General features: G+C 42.0%; 1 protein-coding gene across 1 annotated transcript; it reads left to right on the plus strand.

Annotated features, from left to right (window-relative positions):
- The first annotated feature begins 3,352 nt into the window (after positions 1–3,352).
- Positions 3,353–4,324, plus strand: LOC138876932 (uncharacterized). Its single transcript, XM_070156190.1, has 3 exons — positions 3,353–3,474; positions 3,754–3,886; positions 4,004–4,324. Exons 1-3 carry the CDS (start codon positions 3,353–3,355, stop codon positions 4,322–4,324), a joined length of 576 nt encoding a protein of 191 aa, XP_070012291.1.
- Positions 4,325–16,876: the final 12,552 nt, after the last annotated feature.

A 16,876-nucleotide genomic window follows, 5' to 3' on the forward strand; every position in this document is an offset into this window, starting at 1 on the left:
GTTTGGAATCGTTCGGCTCTAAATTGAGGGTTCGGGCTCATTCTTGGCAATTGAAGTATACTTTGGAGCGAGGTAAGTCTCCTTTCTAACCTTGTATGATGGAATTGTCCCCATAGGTATAATAAATGAGTAATTGCTACTAAATGTGGGGGCTACGTACGCGCTAGGTGATGAGAGTCCGTGCGTAGCTACTATTATGTTAATTGTCCGGGTAGTCTAGGACCCACATCATGCCACAATTGTGAATATCTCTATATTCTCTTGCTAATGCGATCACTTAGGATATGCTAGAGACTTGAAAAAGGAATAAGAATGAACATGTATACTTGTGAAACCCTTTTATGAATTTATTTGAATATAGATGCTCCTTCGTGTGTATTCTTGATATTTCTTGTTATTTGTGGATCGGGCCGATCAGCTCGGTATAAATAGATGCATCTATGATTCGCGTCGTTCGACCCTTGACAGTGCACATTTTATTTTCTATTGGATCGGGTCGTCGACCTCGGCATAATGTGCGCATGATATCTATGTGAAAACTTATACATGATTTGTTTTGCTAACATTTCGAAATGTAAATGGCTAACTGGAATATTGTTAAGAACATGATTTTTACCTCTTGTTGTTGATTATTGGTAACCCACATGCTTAGCATAGCACTTTATTATATTATTAACCCTAGTAAGTATCAAGTCGACCTCTCGTCTCTACTTCTAAAAGATTAGATGGGATACTTACTGGGTACATATTATTTATGTACTTATACTACACTTCTGTAATTAATTGTACAGGATCTGAGGCAGGTACATCTGGCTATCAGTCTGGTGCGCGCCCCTGATTCATAGACTGAGACTTCCACTGTGAGCTGCTCCCTTCCTATGCCGTTCAGAAGCCAGATAGAGTCTTTTCTTACTTTTCCTGTCTATTCTATCTCAGACAGTAGGATAGAGTTATTCTTTTGTATATTCTACTAATTGTCTATTACTTGTGACACCAGGTCTCGGCATACACGTTAGTAGACATTTATTTTTTTTGGGTTGTATAATCATTTTGATATATTACTAATCGCTTCTGGTCTTAACTTTAAACTTAAGAATCTGTTACGCTTAGTTTGGGTAAAAGTAAAAATGAGAACTTAATTATATTTCCGCGTTGGCTTGCCTGAAAATGGTGTCGAGCACCATCATGACCTATCAAGGAAATGGGTCGTGACAACATGGTATCAGAGCACTAGGTTCACGTAGGTCTCACAAGTCATGGGCAAACCTAATAGAGTCTTGTAGATCGGTACGGAGACGTCTGTATTTTGTATTTATCTTTGAAAAGCTATAGGGTATTAGGAAAAAACTACTCTTTATTCATTTCCTATCGTACAGTGGTTAGTGTACTAAATTTCCCTCTTCTATTCTCTCACAACTGTGAGGACATACACGACTAATGTTCCAGACCCAAGCGGAGCTGCTCCCCCCGTTGCTAGAGGCCAAGTAGAGGTCGGGGGAGGGAGCCGACCCGTGGTAGGGGACGAGGGCGTCCTAAGGTTATTCTAGTAGTACCACCAGCAGATCCCGCGGGAGATCCTGTTATTAAGGAGCAGAGCGAGGTGCATTTTATGACAGTACCGAGATTCTAGGAGGTCATGGGCTGCATGCTATAGTTCATGGATTCTATGACTCAGGCTGGTTTATTTCCAGAAGATCCAACTACATCATAGGCGGGAGGGGGAGCACAGACCCCTACTGCTCAGGTTCCTGGTCATGCAGCTGTAGTGTATCAGACTCCGGGTGCACTACCCACAAATGGGGCCCAACCAGTTGCTGCAGTGGCACCCCAGCCCAGGCTAGTTGCGGATGGTGACCCATAGAAGCTATTGGATAGATGGACTAGACTTCACCCTCCGGTCTTCGGGGGTGAGCATCATGAGGATGCCTAGGACTTTATTGACAGGTGCAGGGACAGACTGCACAATATGAGGATATTGGAGTCGCACAGAGTTGACTTCACTACTTTTTAGCTTGAGGGCAGGGCACATAGATGGTGGCAGTCCTATGTTCTTGGCAGGCCAGCAGGTTCTCCTCCCATCACTTGGGGTCAATTCTCATAGTTATTCTTGGACAGGTACATTCCGCCTTCTGAGAGGGAGGAGCTACGATATCAGTTTGAGCATCTTGAGCAGGGTCAGATATCTGTGATCAATTATGAGGCGAGTGTTTTTGAGTTGTCTCGCCATGCACTCATGATACTTCCCACAGATGCAGAGAGAGTGTAGAGATTTGTTGTGGGGTTGCACCCCGGTATTCGCTTTGGCATGGCCCGAGAGGTAGAGATGGGTACAGAGTATCAGCTAGTGGTTGAGATTGCTCGTAGGATTAAGGGATATCGTCAGAGGGGTAGAGAGAAGATGCAGTAGGATAAGAGGGCTAGATTCTTCAGAGAGTTCAGAGGTGCCCCGACCAGGGGTAGAGGCCATTTTGGGAGGGGTCAGCCCAGCAGGCCCCCATATTCAGCACCACCACCTGCTTGGGGTGCTCCAGTGTGCCCCTATTTCAGCGCCATGCCAGAGAGTTCTTATCGCCCGCCAGCTATTCAGGGTTCCTCCAGTGGGTATTTAGGTCCCCCGGATTCTTTTGGTTCCTATTTTAGTGCTATGCCGGAGAGGTCATACTGCCCACCGGCTATTCAGGCTTCTTTTAGCCGATCTACGGGTTATCAGAGTCAGCCATCAGGGCAGCACAGGTGGCTTGAGTTACTGAAGGATTACGACATCACCATTATTTATCATCCGGGCAAGGCAAATATGGTCGCAGATGCCTTAAGCAGAAAGGTGGAGAGTGTGGGTAGTTTGGCATTCATTTCAGCAGCTGAGAGGATACTAGCTTTGGACATTCAATCCTTAACTAACAAACTTGTAAGATTGGACATTTCAGAGCCCAGCCGAGTTCTTGCGTGTGTGGTTGCTCAATCTTTATTATTGGGGCAGATCAAGGCTCGGCAGTTCGATGATCCCCATTTGGAGGTTCTTAGAGAGACATTACTTCAGGGAGGTGCCAAAGAGATTTCTATTGGCGAGGATGGTGTTTTGCGACTCCAGGGCCATCTATGTGTTCCTAATGTTGATGGTCTGAGGGAGAGGATCCTAGAGAAGGCTCACAGTTCGTGGTATTCCATTCATCCGGGTGCTACGAAGATGTATCGTGACTTGAGGAAGCATTATTGGTGGCGGAGAATGAAGAAAGACATAGTAGAGTATGTGGATAAGTGTTTGAATTACTAGCAGGTCAAGTATGAACACCAGAGGCTGGGTGGCCTACTTCAGCAGATGTCTATCCTATAGTAGAAGTGGGAGCGTATCACCATGGATTTCGTAGTTGGGTTGCCACAGACTTTGCAGAAGTTCGACTCCGTGTGGGTCATTGTCGATAGGTTGACCAAGTCTTCTCACTTCATTCCAGTGGTGACTAATTATACAGCAGAGAGGTATGCTTAGATTTACATTCGGGAGATAGTCCGGTTGCACGGTGTGCCTGTTTCCATCATATCAGACAGAGGCCCTCTGTTCACTTCCCATTTCTGGAGAGCCGTTCAGAGTGAGTTGGGGACCAGTGTAGAGCTTAGCACAGCATTCCATCCTCAGACCGACGGGTAGTTAGAGCGGACAGTTCAGATTTTAGAGGATATGCTTAGAGCATGTGTGATTGACTATGGAGGGCAGAGGTATCAGTTCTTGCCCTTGGCAGAGTTTGCATATAACAACAGCTATCAGTCCAGCATAGATATGGCTCCATACGAGGCTTTATATGGTCGACGTTGTCATTCTCCTATCGGGTGGTTCGAGCCTGGCAAGGCTAAGTTATACGGTATAGATTTGGTACAGGATGCCTTGGACAAGGTAAAGCTGATCTAGGAGAGGCTTCGCACAGCTCAGTCCAGACAAAAGAGTTACGTGGATCAGAAGGCACGTGATGTATCAATCATGGTTGGCGAGAAGGTTCTCTTGAAAGTCTAGCCAATGAAGGGAATTATGAGGTTCGGGAAGAAGGGCAAGTTGAGCCCAAGGTTTATTGGTCCCTTTGAGGTGTTGAGGAGAGTTGGGGAGGTTGCTTATGAGCTTGCCTTACCCCCCAGCTTATCTGCAGTTCATCCAATTTTTCATGTATCGATGCTTCGGAAGTACCATGCCGACTTCTCCCATGTGTTGGACTTCGGTACTATTCAACTGGACGAGAGTTTGGGTTATGAGGAGGAGCCAGTTGCCATTATTGATAGACAGGATCGCCAGTTGAGATCCAAGAGGATTTCTGCGGTGAAGGTCCAGTGGAGGGGCTAACCAGTCGAAGAGGCGACTTGGGAGTCCGAGGAAGACATGCGGAGCAGATTTCCACATTTATTCAGCAGCTCAGGTACTTTTCTATGTCCGTTTGAGGATGAATGTTTGTTTAAGAGGTGGAGAATGTAACGACCCGACTGGTTGTTTTCCCTTTTAGGACCTCGTTCCCCTAAATAAAACTTCCCATACTTTCTTCAGCTAATTTACGACTTGCGGGGACGGTTAGTTCGGGGTTTGGAAGAGTTTCGAGTGAAATATGCCCATTTGAGTTCTTAGAATTTTCTTAAAAGACTAAGTTTGGCTTTGGTCAACATTTTGAGCAAAGGAACCCGAATTTTTGATTTGACAGTAACGGAGGGTCCGTAGGAAAATATGGGACCCGACTAAGTTTGGCTTTTGTCCTTGCATCACAGAAGCAGCTCAGTTAAGCCAGGCCAGGAACCGCAGAAGCAGCTCCCAAGCCGTAGATTCGGTCCCAGCTCTTTGGCCCATTTTCACAGGTGCGGCCCATCTCTCACAGATGCGGTCCCCTGACCGCAGATGCGGAAATTGCTGGGCAGTGAGGTTCATTTAATACTGGTTCTAAGTTCATTTTTGCCATATTTCACTCTTCCATTGGCGATTTTGGGAGCTTTGGAGAGAAGACTTCCACTTAGCATTGTGAGGTAAGATTATTCCTATAACGACTCGACCGGGCATTTTGAGATTTTGCACTTTGCTTGCAAATTCTCGTGCATGACTTGCCTCGTTAGGGGTATTATGACTTATGTAAATTGTTGGTATTGGGTTTCAGATTAATCAGAATTAATTTGGAAGAACAGTCTCAGTTGAAAGCTTAAAATTTGAAAGGTTTGACCAAGATTTGACTTGTTTGTATGCGATCTCGGATTAGAATTTTTATGGTTTGGTTATCTCCGTTAGGTGATTTGGGACTTAGGAGCGTGATCGGAATGCATGTTGGAAGTTCGTGGAAGGTTTAGGCTTGAATTGGCGAAATCGAGATTTCGGCGTTTTTCTGGTTGATAGGTGAGATTTTGATATAGAGGTTAGAATGAAATTCCAAGAGTTGCAGTAGCTTTGTTGTGTCATTTGGGATGTATGTGCAAAATTTCAGGTCATTCGGACGAGATTTGATAGACTTTTTGATCGAAAGCATAAGTTAAGAGTTCTTGGAGTTCTTAGGCTTGAATCCTATGTTAAATTGGTGATTTGATGTTGTTGTGAGCGTTCAGAAGTTTTGAGCAAGTTTGAACGATGTCATGGGATGTGTTGGTACAATTGGTTTGAAGTTCTGGGAGTTCCGGGTGGGTCCCGGGTAGGTTCCGGGATGTTTTAGGCCGAAAGTCATAGCTGTAGCAGGTCCAGAAGGGTTGCAGGCCTCGGAACCCACCCGCGCGATCTGCACAAAATGAAGTGCATCCGTGGTATGTGCTGTGCGCACCGCACAAAATGAAGTGCGGCCACGGTAGGTGTTGTGCGGACCGCACAAAATGTTGTGCAGCCGCGGTGGGGGACATTTCACTGGTCCTATTTTGGAAGCTCATATCCTTTGATTTACAAGGAATTTTGATATGCTTCAAAAACAAAAGTTGTAGCCCTTCATGTCTCGTTTCCGGAAAGGTAAAGATATCGCAATTTGGTCATTTGTAGCAAACATTATGGCCAAAATACTAAAGCCTATCACTGCAGAGGAAAGCCTGTGCGGCCGTGGTTGTTTTTGTGCGGACCGCACTGGTTTTGTGCTGACTGCGGTCGATTTTGTGCGGTCTGCAGAGGTGGAAATCTGTGGGATACTCTATAAATACGAGGTTTTGGGTTTTTATGTGATATTTTGACCTAGAGAGCTCGGATAACTATTTTTTGAAGGTTTTTCAAGAAATTCATCAGGGTAAGTGATTCTAACATAGATTTGGCTAGAGTACATGAATCTATCATTGAATTCATCATTTAATTCGTGAATTGGGATGGAATTTGGGAAGAAATTGCAAAATCTTTCAAAAATGTAAAATGATGATTTGAAGGACCTAATTGTATCAGAATTAGATAATTTTCGTATGGTTAGACTCGTGAGAGTATAAGGATTTTAGTTTTGTGATTTTTGTCAAATTCCGAGATGTGGCCCCGGAGGTCGGGTTTGACCAATTTCGGAAATTTTGTGGTAATTTGATTATTTTCAAGTGAGCTTTGTTCCCTTAGCACATTTTGATGGTTTTGTACTGATTTCGGCTAGATTTGGAGCATCCGGAGGCCAATTTGAGAGGTAAAGGTATCATGGGCTAGAGTTCGGACTGGATAGAGGTGAGTAATGATTGTAAATGATGTTCTGAGGGTTTGAAACCCCGGATTGCACATCGTAGTGATATATTTAGGTGAGGCACACGCTTGACAATGAGCGTGGGGTCGTGTACTATTAGGGATTGTGACTTGTCCATCCCGATTGATGATTTTACCGCGTATTTGACTGAAAACTAATTGCTATCATCATTATTTGGGCTTAGTGCCAGCTATTTGAACCCTTCTGGAATTGTTGTTAATATTTCCTCGTTGTTTTGATTTTATAGTTGAACTCAGTCATGTTATTTTCCACTGTTTTCAGAACTTAGCCAAGTTTATTTTGCTTTAACACTTGAAATGATATTTCAACAACATTTTTTGGCTACGCATCATGTTTTATTGTTGCCCGAGTGGCTTATGTGATTTTTGACTGAGTAAGGTCAAGGGCCTGTATTGCGAGGATACTTTTGGATCGAGCTGCACGCCGCAGCAGTGAGATACTGATTTGATTATGAGGTCGAGGGCTTGAGATATGTACGCCACGAGGTGGATTGTTGATTGATATTAGGCCGAGGGCCTAGATTTGATGCCACGAGATGGCTTGATATTGCGCTTGGACCGTAAGAGGCCCCTCCCGGAGTCTGCACACCCCCAGTGAGCGCGGGTACCTATTGTGATGTGAAATATAGCCCGAGGCGCTGGTACTATTCTGAGATATTGCCCGAGGGGCGAACCTTTATGTGTTTATCTTCTTAATTGCTTGTCAATTACCTGTTGATTGTGTATTTATGCCCAAGGGGGAAACCGTTATGTGTTTATCTTCTTTATTATCTGTCATTACTTGTTGATTGTTTATTTGTGCCCGAGAGGCGGATTTCTGTGCTTATCTACACTCATTGTTTTGCATTCATTTGCATAACTGTTGAAAAGTCATTTTCAAAAGAAGTTTGAACTGAGCTAAGATGTTTTTAAGGGATTTCACAGCTTCATTGTTTTTCTTAAATGGTTTTATACTACTTCTATACAGCATGTTGATATGCTTTACGTGATTTCTTACCGCTGAGTTGTTATTTACCTTTATTACTCACTGAGTCGGAGTACTCACTTTACTCCCTGCATCTTGTGTGCAGATTCAGGTATTTTCTGAGCTTGGTAGCAGTTTCATTAGAGTTAGCAAGGTAGTTGCCTGGCGATCGCGGCTCTACTTTCTTCCTCTGTATTCCTCCTTATGTATTCTTATGATTTTACCAACCATTTTGGTCCCGTTATGACTAGACAGTTGTAGTAGATGCTCATGACTAGTGACACCCCGATGTCGGGCTGTGTTGAGTTGTACTTCCGCACCTTATTGACATTATTCGCTACTTAGTATTGTTATATCATGTTTTAGACTGCTTTTATGATATTTAACTGTTTAAAAAGTGAATTGGGTATAATTGGCTGCGCTTGTCTTTACGAGAGGCGCCATCACGACCGGGTTCGGTTTTAGGGTCATGACAAGTTGGTATTAGAGCCTAGGTTACACAGGTCTCTGAGTCATGAGCAGGTTTAGTAGAGTCTTGCAGATCGGTATGGAGACATCTGTATTTATCCTCGAGAGGCTCCAAAACCTTTAGGAAAACTTCACATTCTTGAATTCTTATTGTGCGTTCCTGATTCAGCTTGAAAGGTAACTCTTGAATTCCTTCCATGCATTTGTATGCACGCATGAGCGCTTAGTATTAGGTGTATCGATGGCTTGTTATTCCCCGATCGAGGGGCAAGATGTGATCTCTATGATCTGGAGGACTTGAGGCGAGGTTTTGCCTAGAGCTTGAGCACCGAGGTGCTGATTATGTGAGCATGTGTTTTCGAACTTGTATGTTCGGTAGTGTCCCTATTAAGGGAAGTGATAACTGGTTGACTACGTGATGAGTGTGATGTGATTGCGAGATGTGTCCATATGATTCGAACGAGACGAGAAGGGTCTGCTTGAGGATATAAGAACTATTTAGTGCTTGATTTTTATCTTGATTTAATGTGTATCCCCGAGTATGGGTATGTTGAATGATCTTTTCCTGTTGTCTAGTTGGGAAGTGAAGTAGATTTCATGTCGTGATATGGGTTCAGACCCAGTAAGATTAAGTGATTTTGTAATAGTTATGATTATGGAAGAGTATAGAGACATACCAATTTGAGGCGAAGCAAGTGGGTTATCTCCTACGGATTATTCTGAAGTTTGTGTGATCCTTATGTCATTTATTGGGAGATCTCTGTTACCAGTGAAAGATATGTGTTACAATTGAGTTTGAGTTACTTAAGAGAGTGGGCATGTCTGTTACGAGGATGAATGCGAGATTTATAGAAGATTTAAAGTACTAGATAGGTGTGTTGTATAAGCCTATGAAAGGATTTAGTTGAATCTCCCTATGGTATTATGGCAGTAACAGAGTATATGCATTATGAGTTATGTTGTGTTTTGATCTATGGCTTTGAGCCAAGTAGGGGAGCCTGTTATTGATTAAGCGATTACTCGGTTATGTGATCTGTTGGTTCCGATTTGAGACGTTCGGGTGAATCAGTTATGGACTACGGAGGTTGAGACAAAAGATGGATCGGGTAAATGAAAATTTTGATGAAAGTTATATTACGCTTCATAGGTGTGTGAGAATCATGGTATGTCTTGAGTTGTTGTTGGCAAGAATGCTCGGTGCATAGAGCAGGAAGTTGCTTGGTTGTATCGGGATGAGGTTACATTCTGCAGTGTCGGAGTGCTATTGAGGCACGGGTTGTTTGGTTCATTTGATCAGACTAATTGCAGTTTGAATAGAGTGAATGACTCTCGAGAATGGTTCTAATGTGTTCAAGATTCTACATGTAACAATTGGGTATTTTAAAGTTGTATATGTGATTAGGAACTGAGTTTTCATTTGGAAGATGTCAAGACTTGTGGTACTTTCTACATTAACTATGGGATTCTATATATCAGTATTTGGAAGGTAATGGTTCCAGATTCGTTGGAAGTCCCTTCGGGGTATGTATTTTGAATGTGGTGCTTTTGGAAACATTTAAGAGAGTACTCAGTAGCTTATGAGCCTTAGACAATGTGGTTTTATGGTTGGGTCTCGTGTGGTAAGTCTGGGTTGAGGAATTGTGGTGCTACAGCAAGAGGGGATATCAAGTTGAAGGTAAATCAGAAGGAAACTCGGATAGATGGGATAGCTGGGTAGTAGTCCAGATCGGTATGGTAAGGATATGATTACTTCCTTGGGTGTGTACGGGGTAATGAGTTCCTACAGGTATTTTGCGGCAATGGTCTTAGGTTTTGATGGCTTGCATAGCTTGGTCGAGTTAGAAGGATTCAGTCCTGGCAGGTCTGGTTTGTGCAAGAGGAACTCGGAGAATTCTTGATGGTTTCTACCTCAGTTGGAGATGTATATTTTCTATGGGCATGAGGAGCATGGGATGCATGGTGATTTTCTTCTAGATGGGATCAATGGAAAGTTCTTAACTAGTGGAGTACGTAGATGTTTTTGGCTCGGAAGGGAGATGAAGTTCTCATGTTATCCTAGGATGATATGGTATATGCGGTATGTTGTGGAGGATTGAGATTTGCATGTGTAAGGTTACGGTTCAGTTCTGAATGGAAGGCCATAAAATTCTTAGGCAGCACGGGCAGTTTCAGATGATTAGAGAAATGAGCTTCAGATGATTAGGGGGATGATCTCCAGATGATTAAGGAAATGGTATTGCTAAATGGGAGTGATTTGACGAGGGTATATGTTTCAGAAAAGGAAATGTGATTAAGTTGATGGTACTTCGGTAGAATTGCGGTGCTTTCTTATTAGATCGACTGCTGATATTCGAGTTTGCTTAGTGACACAGGGGAATTTTAGAGTATCTTTCATGGAATGATTGGGTATTTGAGGCGTGGTATGCATTTAGACAATGGGATTGGTATCAGGTGTGTTGAGTCATGTGCCATATGGACTTAGAGTCAGGGAAGTTTTCACATTTAGGCTATACTATAATTGTGAGTCGTGTGTATCGGCACTATTTAGTGATTATTGGGGGTTTGGAGACCCGAGCGGATCTTTCGTTGCTTGGTATGTTATATTTTGGATGTGATATTGGGTTCAGACTGGTTGTCTTCGTGTTGTGTCATTTTGGACTATTGCGCTAAGGTGGCGCTGTTGGCTATGCCGGAAATGCCACGGATTGAGTGGCGAGGTTCGACGGATTATGTACTAGTAGAGTGGTTTTATATTTCGAAGACCCAGCGGATGGTTGGGAAGGATTGTCCTTCTTATTGGGCTTTCGTGATGAATGTCAGTGTAGAGGCTTCTACCATCGATTCAGTTATAGTGGTGATGGACTTTTCGAATGTGTTTCTTGTGGCCGGGCATGTCACCGGGCAGGGTGGTTGATTTCGGTATTGATTTGATGTTGGGTATCGTATCATATGGCACCGGAAAAGTTAAAGGAGTGGGAGGAGCAGCTTCAGGATTTCCTTGATAAGGAGTTCGTTGGCATGCCAATGTAGATGCCTGTTCTAACTTGGGTCGGCTTGGTTGGCTCCGAAATGTATTAATGAGGGATGTGTTGATTCGATTGTTATTGAGCTTATTAATAATCTGGGGAGATCTACGAGTTATCTTTCCGTATTGCGAGGCATTATGATTTGTTGGTTATGGACACATATGGTGCGGTTCTATTAGGGTTTCAAAGTGGAAGTCGAGCAGGGAGAGTAACTGGGTACTACACGGTGGATGACGTATTGGTTATGTGCTTTCGGATTATGAGGTGTTATGTATTTGCTTTATGATGATTTACTTTGGTTCTAGACATCAATTGCGCGTGGTCGTCAATTTCGAGCAGAGTGACTTGAGGTGTTTCATGTGGAGCAGTGTTTGGATAGGATCGCGCATTGCAGCGAAGTTATGTGGAGGTATGACCTTGTGGGTTGGATTCGTGTGTTCTATTCCAATTATGTGAGACGGGTTCTCAGACTTGTGTTGTGGTGGTACTGGTGAGCTTGAGGTACAACTCTTTCATTTGAGTCATTTTCATGATTTGAGTATGTTCGGACTATTGCTTATTGGTGCGCGTATTGCGCAAGTTGTGGCTTAGGCCTGTATTGATATGTCATGTCACCAGAGTAGTATGTTGGATTAGAGGAGACCGTTGGGATCATTAATGAATACGAATGGGTTCGATTTCAGCATATCGGAGGGATAATATCGAGCTTCGGCTCAGAAATTTGTTGTGGTATTTACCAAAAGAGAAGTGGCTTCTTGAATGGTTGATCTGGGAAATGGTTATGTCTTGCCGCGTGTTTTAGTGATCTTTGGCAGTATATGAAAGTGTTGAGGTGAGACTTTAGTTAATAAGAGCTTTTCTATCGGTATTCGGGTGTTGTGTGCAGCTACTGTAATTAGAAATTATCACTACGAGTGTTTGAGTTATGTGGTATATCAAGTGATTGCACCTGAGGTTGCAGGTATGGGTTATTACAGGTGGTTCGGGCTTATTCTAAATATAGATATGAGATTCTGATCTTATGGATGATTTCGTAAGTGGAAATGGGGTTCTAAGTTTTATGGGCTAGGTTGGATTGTGAAATTTTAGTTGCATTGTGTTATCGAACCTATATGAGATAGGGTGACGCGGGATCACCCCCGGGTATATGCATGGTAAGGTTATTCAGCGATTGGTTGTCTTTTGGAACAACTCTGGGCACATTCGATGACAAACGTATGTTTAAGTGGGAGAGGATGTAACGACCCGACCGGTCGTTTTGAGCTTTTGCACTTTGCTCGCCAATTCTCGAGCATGACTTGCCCTGTGTGGTGTATTATGACTTATGTAAATTATTGGTGTTGGGTTTTAGGTTAATCAGAATTAATTTGGAAGAACAGTCTCAGTTGAAAGCTTAAAATATGAAAGCTTTGACCAAGATTTGACTTGTATGTATGTGATCTCGGATTGGAATTTTTATGGTTTGGTTAGCTCCGTTAGGTGATTTAGGACTTAGGAGCGTAATCGGAATGCATGTTGGAAGTCCGTGGAAGGTTTAGGCTTGAATTGGCGAAATCGAGTTTTCGGCGTTTTTCTGGTTGATAGGTGAGATTTTGATATAGAGGTCAGAATGAAATTCCGAGAGTTGCAGTAGCTTTGTTGTGTCATTTGGGATGTGTGTACGAAATTTCAGGTCATTCGGACGAGATTTGATAGACTTTTTGATCGAAAGCATAAGTTAAGAGTTCTTGGAGTTCTTAGGCTTGAATCTTATGTTAAATTGGTGATTTGATGTTGTTGAGAGCATTCCGAAGTTTTGAACAAGTTTGAACGATGTCATGGGATGTGTTGGTACAATTGGTTTGAAGTTCTGGGAGTTCCGGGATGTTTTAGGCCGAAAGTCATAGCTGTAGCAGGTCTAGAAGGGTTGCAGGCCTCGAAACCTACCCGCGTGGTCCGCATAAAATAAAGTGTGTCCGCGGTATGTGTTGTGCGGACCACACAAAATGAAGTGCGGCCGCAGTAGGTGTTGTGCGGACCACACAAAATGCGGTGCGGCCGCGGTGGGGGACATTTCACTGGTCCTATTTCGGAAGCTCATATCCTTTGATTTAAAAGGAATTCTGAGATGATTCAATAAACGAAAGTTGTAGCCCTTCGTGTCTAGTTTTCAGAAAGGTAAAGATATGGCAATTTGGTCATCTGTAGCGAAAGTTATGACCAAAATACTAAAGCCTGTCACCACAGAGGAAAGCATGTGCAGCCGCGATCATTTTTGTGCGGACCGCACTGGTTTTGTGCGGACCACGGTCGATTTTGTGCGGTCTGCGGAGGTGGAAATCTGTGGGGTACTCTAAAAATACAAGGTTTTGGGTTTTATGTGATATTTTGACCTAGAGACCTTGGAATTTGGCGATTTTTCGAAGGTTTTTCAAGAAATTCATCGGAGTAAGTGATTCTAACTCAGATTTGGCTAGAGTACATGAATCTATCATTGAATTCATCATTTAATTCGTGACTTGGGATGGAATTTGGGAAGAAATTGTAAAATCTTTCAAAAATGTAAAATGATGATTTGAAGGACCAAATGGTATCGGAATTGGATAATTTTTGTATGGTTAGACTCGTGAGAGTATAAGGATTTTAGTTTTGTGAATTTGTCAGATTCCGAGATGTGTCCCCGGAGGTCGGGTTTGACCAATCTCGGGAATTTTGTGGTAATTTGATTATTTTCGAGTGGGCTTTGTTCCCTTAGCACATTTTGATGGTTTTGTACTGATTTCGGCTAGATTTGGAGCATCCGAAGGCCGATTTGAGAGGCAAAGGCATCGCGGGCTAGAGTTCTGACCGGATAAAGGTGAGTAATGATTGTAAATGATGTTCTGAGGGTTTGAAACCCCGGATTGCACATCGTAGTGCTATATTGAGGTGAGGCACACGCTTGACGACGAGCGTGGGGTCGTGTACTATTGGAAATTGTGACTTAGTCTGTCCCGATTGATGATTTTACCGCATATTTGACTAAAAACTAATTTCTATCATCATTATTTGGGTTGAATGCCATACTTGGGCCTAGTGCCAGCTATTTGAACCCTTCGGGGATTGTTATTCATATTTCCTCATTGTTTTGATTTTATAGTTGAACTCAGTCATGTTATTTTTCACTGTTTCATAACTCAACCAAGTTTATTTTGCTTTAACACTTGAAATGATATTTCAAACAACTTTTTTGGGTTGAGCATCATGTTTTACTATTGCCCGAGTGGCTTATGTGATTTTTGACTGAGTAAGGCCAAGGGCCTGTATTTTGACTGAGTAAGGCGGAGGGCCTGAGATATGTACGCCACGAGGTGACTTGTTGATTGATATGTATGCCTGAGATATGTACGCCTCGTCTGGAAACCTCTTTTTCCGAGCAAATTTCCAAGGCAAGTGAAGAAATCAGAGAGTTGAAGGCTCTCTTGGGTGAAAAAGAAGCATATGTTGGTGAACTCATACAGACTTTGATTCAAACTCAAGATGACCTCCGAGTATCTTCTGATAAGGTTTGCTCTTTAGAAAATTCACACCTTCTCTTCAAACCTCTTATGAATCTGTCTTGGCTGAAAATGAGAAGTTAAGAAATGAAATTGCTGACTGGGAAAGAGATTACGAGATTCTTGAAGATAAAACTGCCATTGAAGTGAGTTGGCCATTTTTAAATTCCCGCCATGATACCCTTGTTGAAGTTAGCCAGGAGAATTTTGACTTGGAATTTGAGTTAGCCAAGATCAAAGAGACTATTGAAAAGACTCAACAGAACCAAGATTTTTCGTCTCCTGTGGTTGAAGCTTCTGAAAATGTTGAAGATGATACGGGTATTACTCCTTCAAGTCAAGTTGAGCCTGTTGCTGCTGATGACCCTGCTTTAGTTCCTCTACTTCTCAGTGAAAAGTTTATGATGTTTGACTTCCCCTTTTTTTCGTTTTTGGTGGTATGTGGTTGTAACCCTTGGTCTTTTTAAGGTTTTGCTGAAAATATTAAGTCTCCAAACCTTTTTATGGGGCGCTCTGTATAAACAACTTTTGGTTTATGACTAAGTTCATACTTAGTCTAAACGTTTTTAATATTAAAAAGTTTATGTTGTTGTTCGAACTTCCGTTTTGTTTATTCTTGCCTTTATTTTTAAGGACTTACTAAATAACTTGCATTTTTATTTTCTCAAAAATTCTTCTGTTTTGTTTTTAACTTCATGAATACTTGAATTAATCATGAATTTTATAAAAGAGGGCCCTTTTATATTCGACACTTAATGAAGAAGTTGTCTCAACTTCATAATGGTGTTAATGTACGATAAAAGAAATTGGAATACACACGTTTTTTGGAATAACTTTGACAAGTTTTTATTTGAACTTTGTCAAGTTTTAAATAACACCTTACATGTATTTAAATTACTTCTATAACTTTCTCGTAACTATTTTCCTTATAACAAATTTCAAAAAAGAAAATGAACACAAGGTTTTTCCTTATAACCCATTTCAGTACATTGCCTTTACCCTAACTATGATAAGGTATGGCCTTAGCTCGTGACTTTGCTCTGCACTTGACTCATTCAATGAGTGAATTTCTCAGGCTTGAACTTTGATTATTTCCCAATCTTCTTTACCTTCTTTATACACATTTCTATGTATGTTATATAGTCCCCCAAGTGTTTGAGCTTTGAAGTATGAAGTCTCAAGCACTTGATTATTCCTCTCATTTGATCCTTTCCCTGAAAAGGAAAAACACACGGGACTCGGAGGTGCGATTATAGATGAAGGCTGCTTAACCCATCTGAATATCTATCAGAATAGTTGTAACCCTTGACCAGGAATTTTAATTTATTCCACGTGCCTTGCAGGTCGCGATTCATCATTTAGTACGAGCTAGCTTTTTGCCTATCATCTAAAATCGTTAGTAAAATTTTAACAATTCAAAAATAAAATTTTAAAATATGGATAACTGACCGTGGGTATTCCATAGAAATAGTATCTCTTCAGGTGAACGGCATTCCAGTGTGAAGGTAGTATCTTGCCATCCATCATTTCCAGCTCGTACACTCCTTTTCCTGCGATACCATGAATCCTGTAGGGTCCTTCCCAGATTGGACTCAATTTTCCCGCATTAGCCGCCTTCGTAGATAGAAAAACTCTTTTGAGCACGAAGTCCCCAGTCTTGAAGTATCTTAGATGCGCTTTTTGATTGTAGTATCGTTCCATGACCTGCTTTTGTGCTGTCATTCTTATTAATGCATCTTCCCTTTTTCTTTCAAGTAAATCAACGTTTATGCGCATTTCTTCATCATTGGATTCTTCTGACGCTTGTGTAAATCTCGTGCTTGGCTCTCCTATATCAACTGGAATTAAGGCTTCAGCTCCACAAACCAATGAGAATGGTGTTTCTCCCGTACCTGTTTTTGCTGTTGTGCGGTATGCTTATAAAATACCAGGTAGCAATTCTGGCCAATTACCTTTGGATTCATCCAAACCCTTCTTTAAATTGTTGATAATGACTTTGTTTGTTGACTCAGCTTGTCCATTACCCACCGGATGATAAGGTGTGGATGTAATCCTTTTGATCTGCCAACTTTGAAAAAACTCTGTGATTTGTGTGCCTATAAATTGAGGGCCATTATCGCACATGATTTCCTTTGGCACATCGAATCGACATATGATATTTCGCCAAATGAAATCTCTAACTTCTTTTTTCGCACCTGTTTGAATGCTCCTGCTTCCACCCATTTAGTAAAATAGTCAGTAAGTA

Source organism: Nicotiana sylvestris, chromosome 1 (genome assembly GCF_000393655.2).
Source record: "Nicotiana sylvestris chromosome 1, ASM39365v2, whole genome shotgun sequence".
NCBI classification, from domain to species: domain Eukaryota; kingdom Viridiplantae; phylum Streptophyta; class Magnoliopsida; order Solanales; family Solanaceae; genus Nicotiana; species Nicotiana sylvestris.